This window comes from Nematostella vectensis, chromosome 4, assembly GCF_932526225.1.
Source record: "Nematostella vectensis chromosome 4, jaNemVect1.1, whole genome shotgun sequence".
Taxonomy (NCBI): domain Eukaryota; kingdom Metazoa; phylum Cnidaria; class Anthozoa; order Actiniaria; family Edwardsiidae; genus Nematostella; species Nematostella vectensis.
Window position 1 is genome coordinate 17,433,493 of NC_064037.1, and position 18,246 is coordinate 17,451,738.

The window sequence follows — 18,246 nt, forward strand, 5'->3', positions numbered from 1 at the left end:
CACTGAGTAATGCACTCGAACAACCCTTTTACTACCGTTGCAAAATATTAAGAGATGTGGCTTTTGTTGAAAGCAATATGTGAGTTTTGAATTTCCTTATGTAGTAGTGCGTACACCACTGCATGATTTCTCTCTATCTCTCTTTGGTCTTTCATTCACCGAACACAAACAAACATTTTCCTACGGGAAAGCAGAGGCATGTCTAATCTTTGGAGACATTCGTTTATGGCTTGTTATGTATGAATTATTTATTCACGCCTGGTTCTTCAAATTACCATCACGGGAATTTTTATTTGACCCCAATTGCTGACTCAACCAAGCTGTCGAAAGCTGTATTTCCCGCGCAGAAATCTTAATACTATGGTTTTAGTTAATTCAAATTTCTGGATAGTGACAAAAATGACGCTAAAATGTTTCATATGTTTTTAAAACTGAAAGCCAATCCTCCCACATTCCTTTTGTTTGTCCATTACTACAATTCCTTTGGGTTCATTTCGGGGACTCTTGGGGATCGTTTCGGGTCCCGGGATCAGTTGGGGTACTTTTGGGGATCATATCGGGTCCTGGGATCGTTTCGGGTCCTGGGATCATTTCGGGTCCTGTACAGATCCGCTGCGATTTTTGTTTTTTAGAACGATATTTCGGCAGGCCAATACCTGCCTTCTTCAGGTTATAAATGAGTTACAATGGCATGTTACAGCTGGTATATGTACAAAGTTCATTGATGATTAACTAACAAAAGGTAAAAATAGTAATTAAGTAAAGAGTGACTTATGGAAGATGGTGCATAGGGTGGTGTGGATTACTAAGTAGCTAAACGGTTTCTTCACGCCGGTTGAGGCCACCGGTTTCAAGAGTGCCAGCGCGAGCTATCAGTGTGGCTTCTCTTGCTTTGCGGATGGAGTCGCGGTTATTTCTTATTTTTTTTCAATAGGTATGAGCTCGCGGCACTTTTAGAAAAATAAAATAACCTGAGGCTGTATTAGGGGGGGGGGGGGGGGGCGCAAAAGAACGGACGCTGGTCCTTTCTGCCATCCTCAGTAACGGAATTTACACTCTAACTCACAGCTATTTACTCATGGTTGTAAACCAGGGATCTGTTCATGTAATTGTCTTTCTCACAGATTCCTCACTAAAATCTAAATTGCTGGAAATTGCTATAGAGCTCTATAGAGCGATCTGGCCAGGAACGGCGGAGGTCATGACGACTTTAGGGTAGTAATGTGGGGCTGCCTAAGGACATTACATTCAAGGATGCCATTTTACCCGATATCGGAAATAAACATTCGGGGTTATTCGGAAATGTTTTGTTTTCGCTCGATGGCCGAGGTGCGCTAACAAAATGCTTAGCAGCTAAGGTATACGATTCAAGGATAGTTGCATTCCTCTCCCATCCGGGAGTGGTGTCGGTATTTTTGTTTACCGAACTTTTTAAAGCGTACTAAAATAGTAAGTATCGACACGGAAATGGAAGACCAACTTTATACGTATCGCTCTAAAGGACAACTCAAACGGATACATTTACGTCCCGACGAAGTTTATTTCATGAATCAGGGCATGAAGATATACATCTTGGATAATTCTTAGAAATCTTTGAGCTCAGGCTTCTCGGACCCAGTTACTAGTGCCTTCATTGGGGTAAGAAGCCTGTGCTGTGACCCTCGAACTCCTTGACCGGAAGTACCATGACGTCAAGGCAAAGAGGCCTGGTTTAGTACCAGAAAGAAGAAGCAAAGATAACAATGGCGGAACCAAAAGCGTACCCCATCGGTGAATATGGCCCTCAATACCAGGACAGATACCAGATTGCAAGAGATTACAGAAACAGAGCGTAAGTATGTAATTTTGCTCAGCCTCGATTGGCTTCGTTTATCGAAATATTACGTCGACTTCGTGGTTAACATCGAAAGTTAACTGCTCTTCTTAGGGAATATTTCCCAAGAACTTTTCACCTACTACACGCTAGCGATACAAGCCAGTTTGAATGCTGTCATGCTACTAATGAGACTTGGATAATGTTAGAAATTTAATTATAGAAAAGAATGAATTATGCGCTATAGCACAAACTGCTACGATGTGGTGAATTTCCCATGTTGTTTTAGTAAAGGTTTCCATTGCCTTACCTGATTTATTATCTTCCCCTAAACACTTGGCTTTAAATTTAGCCCCAATATTTAGTTGTATGATGCCGCTTTATTCTATGTGGAAGAGTCTCTTAATTGATTTGTTTTATGCCTTTTTGGAGAAAAAGCACAATGTTTTGAAAATATATTTTTAAGTATTCAGAAATACTTTTGGTAATGCATATACCAGGAATAAACTTTTAAATAGGGAAATGCTTTTAGCTATGGCAGAGACAATAAAAATGGGATTACAACTTGAGAAGAAGAATAGATACTACTTGACCAAAACTGTGGATTTTCTTTGTATTTTGTGTGTTTTTTTTAAAATGACAGTTTCAAGAATGTGATTCTGGTGACCGATTTTAAACCCAACACATTTTCTGGTAGATAGAGTTGATTATTCTTTGAATTAATAACACAAATGTGCCCAAAGAACCTCAAGTTGGAGTTTATCTGGTCACATCAATGGATATGAAACACATGCCCAGAAATTGATCTCTGACCTGCAGATTGTTGAAAATTGTGTCCTTAGAACTTGCTATTTGATCTTTCGCCAATCATGTAATCAAACCCAACGCTCTGATTTTGGCACATGACTTTTACTGGACATGGAGAATTGATTCCCATCTAAAACTCTACTATGAATTTACATCAATTCAAGACTTGATCTCCAGCTCCCTGTGGTCGCCTACGAACAGAGAGAATATTTGCCCTTTAATTATTTTTATTAGCAAATGCCAAAGTGGAATTTCTTGATTCTCTTGCTCACAAAAATATTTGTGCATTTTGCAGGAATAAGGAAACAGAAGACAAAAATGAAACAAAGAAAGATTCACAGGTATCTAAATTTTGTGCATTTATATGCATTTTATATTATTTGTCTGTGTATTCACTTTTAAATGTCAGTACATCTGAGAATAATTCTGTCCTCTCTGCTTGTGGCTTGCATGTTGCATTTGGTATCATTTGTAATCTGAAATGTGTGCAATGAAAATAGGGTATATGTTGAGACTTGTTAAATTCCACTAGAAATATAATGTACAGGTTGTGCAGGTTGGTTATGTCATGGATTTAACGTTTGCAACTTTAGGCATGTCCCTTCAACATGACTGCAAGGAACTTTCCAAAGAAAAGGTAAGGCTACCAATGCTCTCTTCATCTCTAGTTAAATATTTAATCATCGTGGATCTTCTTTAATCAGGAATCACATCCGGTCATCAATAGCATCTTATAATAGAACAAGGTAAGTAAATTCTGACAATTTTCCTTTTCTTTAGATATAATGTTCTAAAGCAAAAACAAATATACTTTTACAATGTATTCAACCATTACAGTGAACAACTATTTCAACCACAATCACAGATAATTCTAATAGTGTATACACAACCATACAAATTACTGGTTAGTGCTAACCAGTGGTTATCTGATGTTCCTGGTGGGAGAAAGTGGGAAAAAGTGTTTTAACAGGGTTCGTACAAGTCCTTGAAAACCTTGAAAGTGCTTGAATTTTAAAATTTGAAATTCAAGGTCTGGAAAGTGCTTGAATTCTTACTATCAGTCCTTGATAGTCTTTGAAAAATATTTGATTAAAGAAACAAAAGTAAATCTTATTGGAGTGAAGATTAATAGCAAATTGTAGCCAAATATATGGTTTGCGAGCTGTTTCTTTGTATAATTATGTACAAGATAAAGTATGTAAAATCCATGCCCAGAAACAGGATCAGCATAGATCTACGCAGAGCAGATCATACAGTGAAAGGAAGTGTGTTTCGCCATGTTCTAACTCTTGCTGATGATGGTGGTGGGCTACAAGCATGTGAAGATAGGAGATTGTGATCTCCTGGTGCTCCAGTACACAGAATTTGTGGAGAAAGCTGAGCAAGCCCAGAAGACGATCTTCTTGGATTTTAACTACAAGAGAGGTGGTTCCTTGGATATATTGATTTTCTCTCCAAATTTTAAGGCATCTCGATTTCTCGAATTTTAGAGATTCGACTTCTCGTTCTTAAGACAAGACCTCGTTTTCTCTGATTTTCAAAAAAGGCCTTCTTGTCCTCTCGGAACTTTTTCTCGGATTGACCATTCGCCACAAGCTGGACAGGCTGGGTGCGTACTTCTTCTTCCATATAACCCCATCTTTTTCTATGCGAAGATTCTATGAGGTATCATAATTTCAACAAAAACGATAATAAAAAAATATATAAGTAAAGTTACATAAGTCAATGCAATAATAGTTCGCTTGCTTTCTCAAAAGCGTTAAGACTGGCTGCCCTTTCAGTTAGTCCCGGTAGACAGTTCCAATCCCTGATGGTCCATGGGAAGAACGATTTTTTGTGATAGTTGGTTCTTGAAGGTGGCACTTTGTAGCTTTGGCTTTTCATATGCCTGCTTATTCTATACATCGGCGGGACTGTTGGCAGGCCATCAGTGACAACAAGGCCATGGTGTATCTTATAGAACATCAGGGGCCTTGCCCTCTTTCTTCGGATTTCTAGTGAGGACCAACCCAGATAATTGAGCATCTCACTTACACTTGCTGTTCTGTCGTAGCGATGAAGCGCAAACCTTGCTGCGCGATCTCTATTCTGATGATGTTTGTCTTTGTGAATGGGTCCCATACAGTACACACATACTCAAGGTATGGACGCACTACAGCGAAGTAAGCAGACGTCTTTAGCTTGGGGGAGCCTATTCTCAGGTTACGCCGAAGGAAACCGAGGGTGCTGCTTGCTTTGTTGCAGATGTTGTTTATATACTTATCCACTTCAAGTCTGATGTTAGGGTGACCCCAAGATATTTTGCCGAGTTGACAGCACACATGGTTTTGCCGTGAAAGTATTGTGTGTAGGTTTTTGCTTGCGTCCAACCCTTAAGATCTTACATTTAGCTGGGTGAAACTCCATGCTCCATTGTTTCTCCCGCATGGATAATTTGTCTAGGTCCTGTTGCAAAGTGAAGGCATCCTCGGTAGACTTGATGGTTAAATATATGATGGTATCATCTGCAAAGAGTCTTACAGAGGAGGTCAGATTGTCTGGGAGATTGCTAATGTAATAGAGGACATGGGCCCAATACAGAGACTTCGGGTACCCCAGAGAGGACGTCTACAACTTCAGATTATTATCCGTCAAACACCACCTTCTGCTTCCTTGCAGATAGGAAGGACTTTTAAGTCCACTTTTAAAATCCACTGATTGGTATTAACACAAACGCCATAGTGCTTTAACTTTGATACAAGGAGTTGGTGATTTCCCTTGTCAAATGCTTTACTGAAATCCATCACCAAAACGTCGATCTGATTACCTTCATGCATATTGTCCACCAACGAGTGTATAAAACCAGGAAGCTGTGTTTCACATGACCGTAGTGCTCTAAATCCATGCTGCTGTCTCTCCTACCTTATAAAGGACCAGAAACGCTTCATCCCCTAGAATTCACCTTCTGAATTATGAGTTGTTGTTATACGTGTTTCCAATATTCTTACCTTGATTCTGACTGGATTTTTCTTACAGCATCTAGCCTGGAAGAGTTGTATTTGTATCTGTTGACACTCTCTCATGGTCAGGCAAGAGTCGAAAGAGACTTATCTGTAAATGTCAGTTGAAAACCTTAATAAAGAAACTTATAAAGTTGTTCACAATCGTGGGTCTAGATGATCATGGGTCTGATCTAGATGTAAGTAAGGCACTGCTAGATGCGGCAAGTCAAGGGAGGAAACATTAGATCCAATGTCATGAAGACTAGAGAAGCGCCAAGGAGAAGATTGTTGTAAGCTGTAAGCGAAAATGGCAAGGAGAGCGAGAGAACAAGTGAAACTGTTCAAAGGACACAACTAGGCCTCCTCACTAAGTCAATTGCACTGCGAATCTGTGCTAAGGAAAAGCAAAAGGCTTTGAAAAAAGAAAGTTTTGAAAATCTGTAGGCGAACGTTTAATAACAGTCTATTTTCGTATTGGAAATGAACAATGTACAATTGATAAAAGCTTTGGTAAGACTTGGAAAAGTATATTTGCCCTCTATTGTCTCTATGAATTTATCGTTTCACTAGTCCTTGAATTTCTGCAAAAAGTCATTGAAAAAGTCCTTAAAAGTCCTTGAATTTCATTTGTGGAAAATTGTACGAACCCTGTTTAAGGTATAATCATGATTTCGAAAATATATACCTCAAAACAGAATGACAATTGTACAACCAATTCGATCACAAGTCCTACTGTTTATGATATGCTTAACCAAGATTACTTCTCAGTTAGGGTTGAACTTTTTTCCTGACTTTTATCATCTACAGGGGAAGTACTTATGGGGCTAACAAAGCTCTGGAGCTTGTAAGAGCTGCGCTACAACCATCACTGAATGCTGAAATAGAAACAGTCCTAAAGAGTTATCAAGAGGTACACCCGAACCCTTACACTTGGCCGTATCCCCTTCATATATGAACATTCTCCTCGAAATATAAGCACAGTACTTAGCCAACTTTGTGTTTTGTGTCAGATGTTTAAAATGGCAGCCCATAATGTCAAAGACAACACAGGAGAGACAGTCACAGAAGAGCAGATAAATAGTGTGATAAGGAAAAGCCTTGATGAGGTAAGAGCTGGTCTGTGTATTCTGTACTGCTGACACAGATTAGGTGTAGAGCCACAACCAAAGTCTAGTAGCCGGTTGAAGGAAGAAAGAAGTCAAGGGAAAAACTAATGGCTGGAAATTAAGTACTGTGGTACCTCCATGCCTCCCTTGACACCAACTCAGGTATATTAAGACCTTTATATAGTGGCAACTGAATAGAGGTAGGGTGCTGAATAGGAAAAAAGGATATTAAAAAGGAATATTGACTCATACAATGTAACATCAATTGCCTGGCAACACACTCAAACATGTCTGTCAATCACTGAAACCAAACTCTAGAGTGAGCGTGTTTGATGAGGAGGCTAATCAAGAATCATTGTGCGCCATGGATATTACTAGCTCTAATTGGATATGAGACCTCAAACCAGCTTAATACTATGTTCAAAGCCTGGCTAAACATTAACATGAATGCCTGATGAAAATGAAAATCTCACCGAAACATCTGGATGTGTTTGTGAAAGCCACTTGGGGTAATTTTGGAGCTGGTTTTTAAGCATATAAACATTTGCATCCATTACAATATTTGACAAAAGTGTTTGAATGTTTAGCCAGACCTTAAGTATATTAGGCTCGATTTCCAGCTTTCTGGATAACTGGTCTGGTCGTTTGTCTCGCGATTGAAATTTTAGCCAATCAGAAAAGCGCATGGATATCTCTCATGCAGAAGACCGCTGACCAAGAAAAAAACTTGAAGTCTTGAATCCAAAATCCGATGAATTAGCAGTGTAAAAATGTTTCAATAGAGAGTTTTTTGTATTCCCTGTCAATGACTTTGAATTATCTTTTACACAGAATGGGTGTGTTTATCCTACAGGCTTCGGAGAATCACTCGGGTTGAGAATAGGAGCTTTTATTGGGATGTTTGCAACCCTTGACCGATGAAGCGATGGCAGAACAATAAGACAGTTAAACAATTTGTGAGGGATTAACGAAATTAATACTTCCCAGCCTCGGTAGAATGGGGAAAATGTTTCACAGCTTGTCAAAATACTTATTTTACTTTAAAGCTAATTATCAAAGATTGTTGAGGCAAATTAGATATTCTATTTACATTTTGACGCACCAGCAAGTGATCGCTAACATCCGTTGGAACTTATTTCTTACTTTGCACATTTTAGCAAGCTATGCTGATTTTGCACTTCCTTGTGTATTCATTTAAATTTTCGAGTGTTTATGGTTGTTTTATAGCACAAATAGATGCAAACAATGCGTGTAATATTATAAGTGACATCAGAGACAAGCGTGTGTGACCTTTGATCCATCTGTTAGTGGGGCCGATGAGACTAAGCCGCAGCTGGAAATTGAGCCTAGAAGTATATTCTATTGACTAATTGTTTTTTGAAGGCAAAGCTGATGTTTAGAGTGGATCCAAGAGGTCAAGCTGAGAAGGTAAAGGTCATCTGGAATGTACTTCTTTGGGGCTTGTGGTAAAGGTCATCTGGAATGTACTTCTTTGGGGCTTGTGGTAATGGTAATCTGGAATGTACTTCTTTGGGGCTTGGGGTAATGGTCATCTGGAATGTACTTCTTTGGGGCTTGGGGTAATTGTCATCTGGAATGTACTTCTTTGGGGCCTGGGGTAATGGTCATCTGGAATGTACTTCTTTGGGGCTTGGGGTAATGGTCATCTGGAATGTACATCTTTGGGGCTTGTGGTAATGGTCATCTGGAATGTACTTCTTTGGGGCTTGTGGTAATGGTCATCTGGAATGTACTTCTTTGGGGCTTGTGGTAATGGTCATCTGGAATGTACATCTTTGGGGCTTGTGGTAATGGTCATCTGGAATGTACTTCTTTGGGGCTCTGGGTAATGGTCATCTAGAATGTACTTCTTTGGGGCTTGGGGTAATGGTCATCTGGAATGTACATCTTTGGGGCTTGTGGTAATAGTCATCTGGAATGTACTTCTTTGGGGCTTGTGGTAATGGTCATCTGGAATGTACATCTTTGGGGCTCTGGGTAATGGTCATCTGGAATGTACTTCTTTGGGGCTCTGGGTAATGGTCATCTGGAATGTACTTCTTTGGGGCTTGGGGTAATGGTCATCTGGAATGTACTTCTTTGGGGCTTGGGGTAATGGTCATCTGGAATGTACTTCTTTGGGGCTTGGGGTAATGGTCATCTGGAATGTACTTCTTTGGGGCTTGTGGTAATGGTCATCTGGAATGTACATCTTTGGGGCTCTGGGTAATGGTCATCTGGAATGTACTTCTTTGGGGCTTGGGGTAATGGTCATCTGGAATGTACTTCTTTGGGGCCTGGGGTAATGGTCATCTGGAATGTACTTCTTTTGGGCTTGGGGTAATGGTCATCTGGAATGTACATCTTTGGGGCTTGTGGTAATGGTCATCTGGAATGTACTTCTTTGGGGCTTGTGGTAATGGTCATCTGGAATGTACTTCTTTGGGGCTTGTGGTAATGGTCATCTGGAATGTACATCTTTGGGGCTCTGGGTAATGGTCATCTGGAATGTACTTCTTTGGGGCTTGGGGTAATGGTCATCTGGAATGTACTTCTTTGGGGCTTGTGGTAATGGTCATCTGGAATGTACTTCTTTGGGGCTTGGGGTAATTGTCATCTGGAATGTACTTCTTTGGGGCCTGGGGTAATGGTCATCTGGAATGTAATTCTTTGGGGCTTGGGGTAATGGTCATCTGGAATGTACATCTTTGGGGCTTGTGGTAATGGTCATCTGGAATGTACTTCTTTGGGGCTTGTGGTAATGGTCATCTGGAATGTACATCTTTGGGGCTCTGGGTAATGGTCATCTAGAATGTACATCTTTGGGGCTTGGGGTAATGGTCATCTGTAATGTACTTCTTTGGGGCTTGTGGTAATGGTCATCTGGAATGTACTTCTTTGGGGCTTGTGGTAATTGTCATCTGGAATGTACTTCTTTGGGGCTTGTGGTAATGGTCATCTGGAATGTACATCTTTGGGGCTCTGGGTAATGGTCATCTGGAATGTACATCTTTGGGGCTTGGGGTAATGGCCATCTGGAATGTACTTCTTTGGGGCTTAGGGTAACGGCCATCTGGAATGTACTTCTTTGGGGCTTGGGGTAATGATCAACTGGAATGTACATCTTTGGGGCTTGGGTAAATGGTCATCTGGAATGTACTTCTTTGGGGCTCTGGGTAATGGTCATCTAGAATGTACTTCTTTGAGGCTTAGGGTAATGGTCAACTGGAATGTACTTCTTTGGGGCTTGTGGTAATGGTCATCTAGAATGAACTTCTTTGGGGCTTGGAATAATGGTCACTACAACAGGCCTTAAAAACATGTATTTAGCAGAATAAAAAATCAGTTACCATAAGTTATGAAATGGTCTGTCCCTAAGGGACACAGCTGTGGTAACCAGAGTAATGTTGAGTTTTTTTCTTGTTTGACTTCAGGTTAGATATGAAAGGAATGAGCGAGGAAACAGCCCATCCATTGTGAGAAAAGTATGACCAGATATGACCGTGTTCCTCTCATCTAAGAATCTGTTCTGAAAATGGTGTTGATTATATTGTTTTACAGAAACGACCAAGGTTAGATCCAGAGAGAGAAAGGTGAGTTAAACATAAACATGCACTATAAATGGGAATTGCCCTTACATAATAGGCAAGCTATTATTTGTTATCTCATGCTGAGGGTAAAAAAAGTATCATTGGGATCAAGGAGACCACACCATTAATGTAAACACATTTCTTGAAACAGACCAAAAATGTTTTAAGATTTGATATGTTTACAAGAGATTTTTTTTAGATTGAACATATTGTTGGCTCGTTAGAACTGACAGATAATAAATGAGGGGCTGGGTCATTGGAGTCTCTTCTGCATTATGCTTATATCCTTTTTTAATATTAGGACAACTCCTGTTTCTAAACCCACAGAGTCAAAAACCATTGTCGCACATGAGGTATGCTATGAATTTGTTCTATTCTTTGCCCTTCCTGGATGGGTATATTTTGAACCAATTCATTTATTACACTTGCCAAACGGATCAGAAACAACTCTTTGTTATTTGAATAGTGGGACCCAGACAGCATCACAGATGACACAGAGTTTGTCATGGGTGTAAAGGCTAACAAGTGAGTCCTTTATTCATAGCCAATAAGTAATGATCTAATTCAGCAGAATGCAATTTGTTGCTTCAGACAGTCTCAAAGTCTGGACACTAACCTAATAAACGTTTTGATAATTACAAAAAAAGGTGATTCACAAGTTCACAAATCACCAGCACTCTCAAACGATGTGCTCTACTTGTTAAAAAGTGTCTGAAGTTTGGGAATGTATGAAATTTGACCAACTAACTCTATCAGTAGTCCCCAGTTGCTAGATTGAGAAAGAGCAAAAAAAAAAAAAAAGAATGATTTTCAAAGAAGCGGTGCAAATGAATCTAGGCCAGACATTAAAAAAAAATTATAGCAACTGGTTTAAAGCCTGCAATTATATACAACATTCTGAATTAATGTCTTTCTTCAGGGTGTTTATTATTTAAAAAAATGTTTTTGAAGTTAGGGTGAAAGCTTTGCCAGATTGTCTAACCCGTTTGGTGCCATAGGGCCCTAGGATTTGCAGCCACTCGGGGAAAGCTGTACTACAGACACCCTCACTTGTTTAAGGTATGTCACTGTTGAGTGTATTAGCAAAGACTTAACAATGGCTCTAAGGTTGCATGCATCCAGAACGAGAATGGGATCTGGTCTGAAGAGATTAGGCTCTGGTCTAGAGAGAATAGGCCCTGGTCTAAAAAGATTAGTCCCTGGTCTAAAGAGAATAGGCCCTGGTCTAAAAAGATTAGTCCCTGGTCTTAAGAGAATAGGCCCTGGTCTTAAAAGATTAGTCCCTGGTCTTAAGAGAATAGGCCCTGGTCTTAAGAGAATAGGCCCTGGTCTAAAGAGAATAGGCCCTGGTCTAAAGAGAATAGGCCCTGGTCTTAAGAGAATAGGCCCTGGTCTAAAAAGATTAGTCCCTGGTCTAAAGAGAATAGGCCCTGGTCTAAAAAGATTAGTCCCTGGTCTAAAGAGAATAGGCGCTGGTCTTAAGAGAATAGGCCCTGGTCTTAAGAGAATAGGCCCTGGTCTAAAGAGAATAGGCCCTTGTCTAAAGTGAATAGGCATTGGTCTAAAGAGAATAGGCCCTAATCTAAAGAGAATAGGCCCTGGTCTAAAGAGAATAGGCCCTGGTCTAAAGAGAATAGGCCCTGGTCTAAAGAGAATAGGCCCTGATCTAAAGAGAATAGGCCCTGGTCTTAAGAGAATAGGCCCTGGTCTTAAGAGAATAGGCCCTGGTCTAAAAAGATTAGTCCCTGGTCTAAAAAGATTAGGCCCTGGTCTAAAGAGAATAGGCCCTGGTCTAAAGAGAATAGGCCCTGATCTAAAGAGAATAGGCCCTGGTCTTAAGAGAATAGGCCCTGGTCTTAAGAGAATAGGCCCTGGTCTAAAAAGATTAGTCCCTGGTCTAAAGAGAATAGGCCCTGGTCTAAAAAGATTAGGCCCAGGTCTAAAGAGAATAGGCCCTGGTCTAAAGAGAATAGGCCCTGGTCTTAAGAGAATAGGCCCTGGTCTTAAGAGAATAGGCCCTGGTTTAAAGAGAATGGGTCCTGGTCTAAATAGAATAGGCGCTGGTCTAAAGAGAGTAGGCCCTAGACTGAAGAGAATAGGCATTGGTCTTTGAAAGAGAATAGGCATTGATCTAAAGAGAATAGGCCCTGGGCCGTCTAAAGAGAATAGGCAGTGGTCTAAAGAAAATGGGCCCTGGTCTAAAGAGAATTGGCATTGGTGTAAGAGACTGATCTCAGTCAGTTGTAATATCTTTTGTATCCTAGCTAGCACATACAGAAACTTTAGTTATCCTTTATTCCAAAGAGGGCTTGAGAAGTGAGCTTAACCACTTTGTGTTTGGGTGAAGAAAATAAAACCCTTTCCTTTGTGTTGATTTATACCCTACTTTGCAAATACATGGGTCAAAGATCGGACATTGTTACAATAAGACAGGCTGTATCATTTGGCCAGGATTTTATCTACCACTTGTTTTATTGTTTGCAGTATTCTGGTGATTCAGATGATAAGCAGTGGTTGTATGAGCATAATCTTCTCCCCATCACTGGTGGAAAGGTAAGGCTCTCCCCCTCACTGGTGAAAAGGTAAGGCTCTCCCCCTCACTGGTGGATAGGTAAGGCTCTCCCCATCACTGGTGGATAGGTAAGGCTCTCCCCATCACTGTTGGAAAGGTAAGGCTCTCCCCATCACTGTTGGAAAGGTAAGGCTCTCCCCATCACTGGTGGATAGGTAAGGCTCTCCCCATCACTTGTGGATAGGTAAGGCTCTCCCCATCACTGGTGGAACGGTAAGGCTCTCCCCATCACTGGTGGAACGGTAAGGCTCTCCCCATCACTGGTGGATAGGTAAGGCTCTCCCCATCACTGGTGTATAGGTAAGGCTCTCCCCATCACTGGTGGATAGGTAAGACTATCCCCATCACTGGTGTATAGGTAAGGCTCTCCCCCTCACTGGTGAAAAGGTAAGGCTCTCCCCATCACTGGTGTATAGGTAAGGCTCTCCCCATCACTGGTGTATAGGTAAGCCTCTCCCCATCACTGGTGGATAGGTATGGCTCTCCCCCTCACTAGTGGAAAGGTAAGGCTCTCCCCATCACTGGTGGATAGGTAAGGCTCTCCCCCTCACTGGTGGATAGGTAAGGCTCTCCCCCTCACTGGTGGATAGGTAAGGCTCTCCCCATCACTGGTGGAAAGGTAAGGCTTTCCCCCTCACTGGTGAAAAGGTAAGGCTTTCCCCCTCACTGGTGGATAGGTAAGGCTCTCCCCCTCACTGGTGGAAAGGTAAGGCTCTCCCCATCACTGGTGGAAAGGTAAGGCTCTCCCCCTCACTGGTGGAAAGGTAAGGCTCTCCCCATCACTGGTGGAAAGGTAAGGCTCTCCCCCTCACTGGTGAAAAGGTAAGGCTCTCCCCCTCACTGGTGGATAGGTAAGGCTCTCCCCATCACTGGTGGATAGGTAAGGCTCTCCCCATCACTGGTGGAAAGGTAAGGCTTTCCCCCTCACTGGTGAAAAGGTAAGGCTCTCCCCTGGGTGAAACCTACCATACTGTAGAGTCGCCTTTTAGAATCAGCTTGCTTGACCAGATGTGCTCATTTGCAGGCTTTTCTCATGATTTCAAGTGAAGTCAAGAATCTTGTGGAAACACATGATGATTACAAGTAAGTCTCGTTGCTGACCAATTCTAGTTTTTTTTAACAAAAATAGAACGTTTGTTATGCAACGTTCCATGTGTGATGCCCTTGGCATTATTTGCCAAGCCTAGGATAATTGTAATAATTGTAAAAATTGATGGTGATGATATTGGTGATGGTAATAGTAGTTGATTGTGCTTTTAATAATGGTAATATTTGTTGATGGTGGTAATGATAATGATAATAGTTGTTGATGGTGGTTTTGATGATGGTAATAGTTGTTGATGGTGCTTTTGTTAATGGTAATAGTGGTTTTGATGATGATGGTTGTAGTGATAATGGGTGGTCATGATGATGGTAATAGTGGTTGATGGCCGTGATGGTCAATTTGAAACTGATGGTGCTTGCTGATGATGGTAGAGATAATACTGTAGATGGTGATAATGACTGATGGTTATAATAATGATGATGTTATTATGATAACTGCAAAAATAATGGTGGTTAAATGGTCATTTATATAACAATATATTGATGTTCGCGGGCGTGTTTTGGGGCCGACTCGAGCTCATTTTAAAATGAGCGCTGAGAAGGGCCCAAAACATATTTACGCCCGCGAACATCAACTATATTGTTATATTATTATAATAATATCTGCTTTTATGGGCGGCGAGTAAGACGATCTCTATATGTTTAACGAAAAAGTAGAATTTGTCTAGTACTTTATTTCGGATCTTTTCAGAGCTTTCGGTCGATGCTAGTTTTCCGTAAATATCTACGATATCTCGATTTTGTTGTTAGCGAGCTGTTACTTATCCAAGTAATCAAGCGTTGGGTTGAGTTTCGTTATTATGCGTTCTGGTCACACCACTGTACACTTCAATTACCACACAATAAACTGCATAACAAAGGAAAATTCCACGCAATGAGTGGACTCCACTCACTAGTTTTCCACGCAGTAAAAGTGCGTGGATCGCACGCAGAACCCACTCAGAATCCACGCCAAATCCACGTTGGTAAATGTTAAAATACATTCAGTCTGTACTGTATATGGAGTTGCTGGTATGGACTTCCGTATATTTCCTCTCTAATGTTGTTTATATGGAGTGACCGGGATGGGCTTCCATATTTTTCCCTCTAATGTTGGTTTTTATGGAGTTTCTGGTATGGACTTCCGTATATTTCCCTCTAATGTTGTTTATATGGAGTGACCGGGATGGGCTTCCATATTTTTCCCTCTAATGTTGGTTTTTATGGAGTTTCTGGTATGGACTTCCGTATATTTCCCTCTAATGTTGGTTATATGGATGGTCGCTTTCAGGGATAACGACAACATCAGCCTTGATGATCTCAAGCCCTTTAAAGTGCCCTCTAGTATGAGAGAGAAGATGAAAGCTTACATGAGGAGTAAGTCAAATATTAGCACACAAGTATGAGAGAGAAGATGAAAGCTTACACGAGGAGTAAGTCAAACATTAGCACACTAGTATCAGAGAGATGAAAGCTTACATGAGAAGTAAGTCAAATATTAGCCCACTAGTATGAGAGAGAAGATGAAAGCTTACATGAGGATTAAGTCAAATATTAGCACACTAGTATGAGAGAGAAGATAAAAGCTTACATGAGGAGTAAGTCAAATATTAGCACACTAGTATCAGAGAGATAAAAGCTTCCATGAGGAGTAAGTCAAATATTAGCACACTAGTATGAGAGAGAAGATGAAAGCTTACATGAGGAGTAAGTCAAATATTAGCACACTAGTATCAGAGAGATGAAAGCTTACATGAGGAGTAAGTCAAATACTGGCAGACTTTTTTAGGCTAAGAAATTAGGCGGCTATTGTAGGTTGTTATTGTTATGGAGCTGTATACCTCCTTCTGTGAAAGAACTCTCAGCTACTTGATTTCAAAATTTGGAGCTCTTATGTGGAGCTCTTATTCCACAATAATTATTTTAAGGATTATGCATTAGAAACAGCCTATTCCCATGCGTCTGTTTGGGTTTTCTGTGGCAGTGCTCTAAAACAACCCTAAACCCTCCACAGGAATACCAAACAGAACTCCATGGACTGGACTGTGTCTGTAAGCCTTGTGAACTTGACACGTATGATTGTTTCAGAAATGAAGCGTGAGGCCCTGAGGCGAAGAGCAGAGCAGAAAGTTGTAAGCTTTGCAGAACGCATAGACCCCCCGCCGAGCGTCATCAAAACTGAGCCTGCGTCGGAGGAGTCTGCGGACACCCCACAAGAGTCGGAGAGCGGAGCGGCAAACACAGTTGGGGACCATCCAGAGACTAATGCTCTGACGTAAACAGACGCTATAACGTAGAGAGAAACTCTATGACGTAAACAGCCGCCATAACAGACGTACATAACACTATGGCATACACAAACTCCATGACGTAGACGGTTTTCTGTGTTGTATAACTCAAGAGTAATGAATATTGTTAAGGAATACTATCGAATGAGAAAGTTGATTAGCCATTCATTTTGTCACGCCTAAGAAACGCCCCAACAGTGGCGGCGGAAATCTACACGTTGTAAAATGGATCTCCTCTGGCGTCGAAGGAGCATATAAAGTATATCATATATAGCATATAAAGTATATATCTTTGCATTCATTCGCCATCAATCTTAGGAGGACTAAAACACTATATATAATACATGTATCCAAAAATCCCACATTTTTACTTTTTTCTAATTTTGAATTCTTGCACTTCACAAAGTTTGTTTGTAGTATGTATATTTACACATTTGTTAAATCAGTAACAATACAAATATAGAAATAAAAATAAAATGTGACCAGCAACAGAGTTGTAAGTCTATAAATCAAATGTAAATCTACGTATCTCTAAAAACGTCATGGCCTACATTATTTTTTTAAGACTAACCGCTGGTTATGGGTATTTATTATTTGTAGAAATAAAGGTGACCAGTAAACTAATCGCATGATGTATCCATATGACAAAACCAACTAGTTTTTTATAGTAGACACTGACAGCGTTTTCTAGAATAGCTGTACATATACCGTGTTTAAAACTTGAACAATCCTATGATGTCACGGTATTTTCCCCTTTTCTCGACATCAATTGGTGCTCAAAATCTTTGGCCTCGTTCAACCTTCGTCTTAATCTCTGTCAAGGAACTTCTTTAGTTTGACGAGGTCTGGGCAACTACTGATGTTGGTCTGGTTTTTGTTAAGAATCTGTGGAAAAGAATAAAGTATTTGTATATTATAAGGTAGGCAGATGCAAATGTATATTAAAATGTTGGTGTAGCACTTTGTCCAAAAACATAGACATGTTATTGGGGGCTTCATCCACCTTCTCCGGCAGGGGTTTTGTTTTAGGCCGGGCGGCCGGCGGAACCGCCAGCTGCTATCTTCCGAGCTATCTTCCAGCTACTTAAAAAAAATCGATTTAAGTTTTATAGCTATTAAAATAAAATAACTTCTACCCCCTTCTTATCAATCTCCGCCGCCTTCTCTAAAACTCAATACAACCCCATAATAATGGATCGACAACATCGCTGTTTCGTTTTGTTGGTCAAGCGAATCATCGAAGAAAGGATTCAGTGGAAGGGGTTATCCACTTCACAACCGCCACAAATCAGAGTTCAGTACCATCCCCTTCCCCCCCCCCCCCCCCCTCCCCCGCTCTGGGGATCCTGCCGTCCGTCCATTTCTTATTTCCAATATCTCATTTTTTTGTAGTAACGTTACTTTTTGATGAATAGCACCAGCTCACTTACGATTCTTATTCTCTCGAGAACTGCGTCCAAGCGACTGATTTCTTGCTCCGCTTTTTCCAGGTTTCCTTGCAGAACGAATATCTGATAAAGGACACGTAAGCGCAATGTTGTCAAGAAAACACAATCTCAACATGAAAAGACAAAATATTATGAAACACGTAAATAACCAAGTTGGTACATTTGCCCGCGTAACATGTTGCGTGGTGTTGGAAGACGGCGTTAGACCATAGACAACTAACTATGGTTAGTATATAAGACGGCTTCAGACTATAGACAACTATGGTTAGTATATGACGGCGTTAGACCATAGACAACTATGGTTAGTATATAAGACGGCGTTAGATCATAGACAACTATGGTAAGTATATAAGACGGCGTTAGACCATAGACAACTATGGTTAGTATATAAGTAGGCGTTAGACCATAGACAACTATGGTTAGTACATAAGACGGCGTTAGACCATAGACAACTATGATTAGTATATAAGACGGCTTCAGACCATAGACAACTATGGTTAGTATATGACGGCGTTGGACCATAGACAATTATGGTTAGTATATAGGACGGCTTCAGAC

At 40.7% G+C, this 18,246-nt stretch overlaps 2 protein-coding genes across 3 annotated transcripts in view; one reads left to right on the forward strand and one right to left on the reverse strand.

The window, feature by feature from the left end:
* Positions 1-1,682: 1,682 nt before the first annotated feature.
* On the forward strand, positions 1,683-16,729 carry LOC5511320 (deoxynucleotidyltransferase terminal-interacting protein 1). 2 transcript variants are annotated; one of them, XM_048727085.1, is made up of 16 exons: positions 1,683-1,831; positions 2,916-2,961; positions 3,214-3,257; positions 3,325-3,366; positions 6,409-6,511; positions 6,612-6,707; positions 8,091-8,135; positions 10,142-10,192; positions 10,269-10,300; positions 10,599-10,650; positions 10,764-10,822; positions 11,296-11,356; positions 12,782-12,850; positions 13,894-13,952; positions 15,244-15,385; positions 16,041-16,077. In XM_048727085.1, exons 1-15 carry the CDS (start codon positions 1,743-1,745, stop codon positions 15,356-15,358), a joined length of 963 nt encoding a protein of 320 aa, XP_048583042.1. In that variant the 5' UTR covers positions 1,683-1,742; the 3' UTR covers positions 15,359-15,385; positions 16,041-16,077. The 2 variants fall into 2 exon arrangements, with proteins under 2 accessions (XP_048583042.1, XP_032236506.2); XM_032380615.2 differs by having other exon boundaries at positions 1,685-1,831; positions 15,244-15,329; positions 16,041-16,729.
* LOC116617678 (golgin subfamily A member 6-like protein 22) overlaps positions 16,590-18,246 on the reverse strand; it is a 35,553-nt gene continuing 33,896 nt past the window's right edge. Inside the window, exons 15-16 of the mRNA XM_032380612.2 lie at positions 17,671-17,751; positions 16,590-17,125 (exon numbers count right to left, since the gene is read on the reverse strand). Of these exons, the coding sequence (XP_032236503.2) occupies positions 17,048-17,125; positions 17,671-17,751 (159 nt within the window). The 3' untranslated portion in view covers positions 16,590-17,047. The remainder of the gene's footprint in view (positions 17,126-17,670; positions 17,752-18,246) is intronic.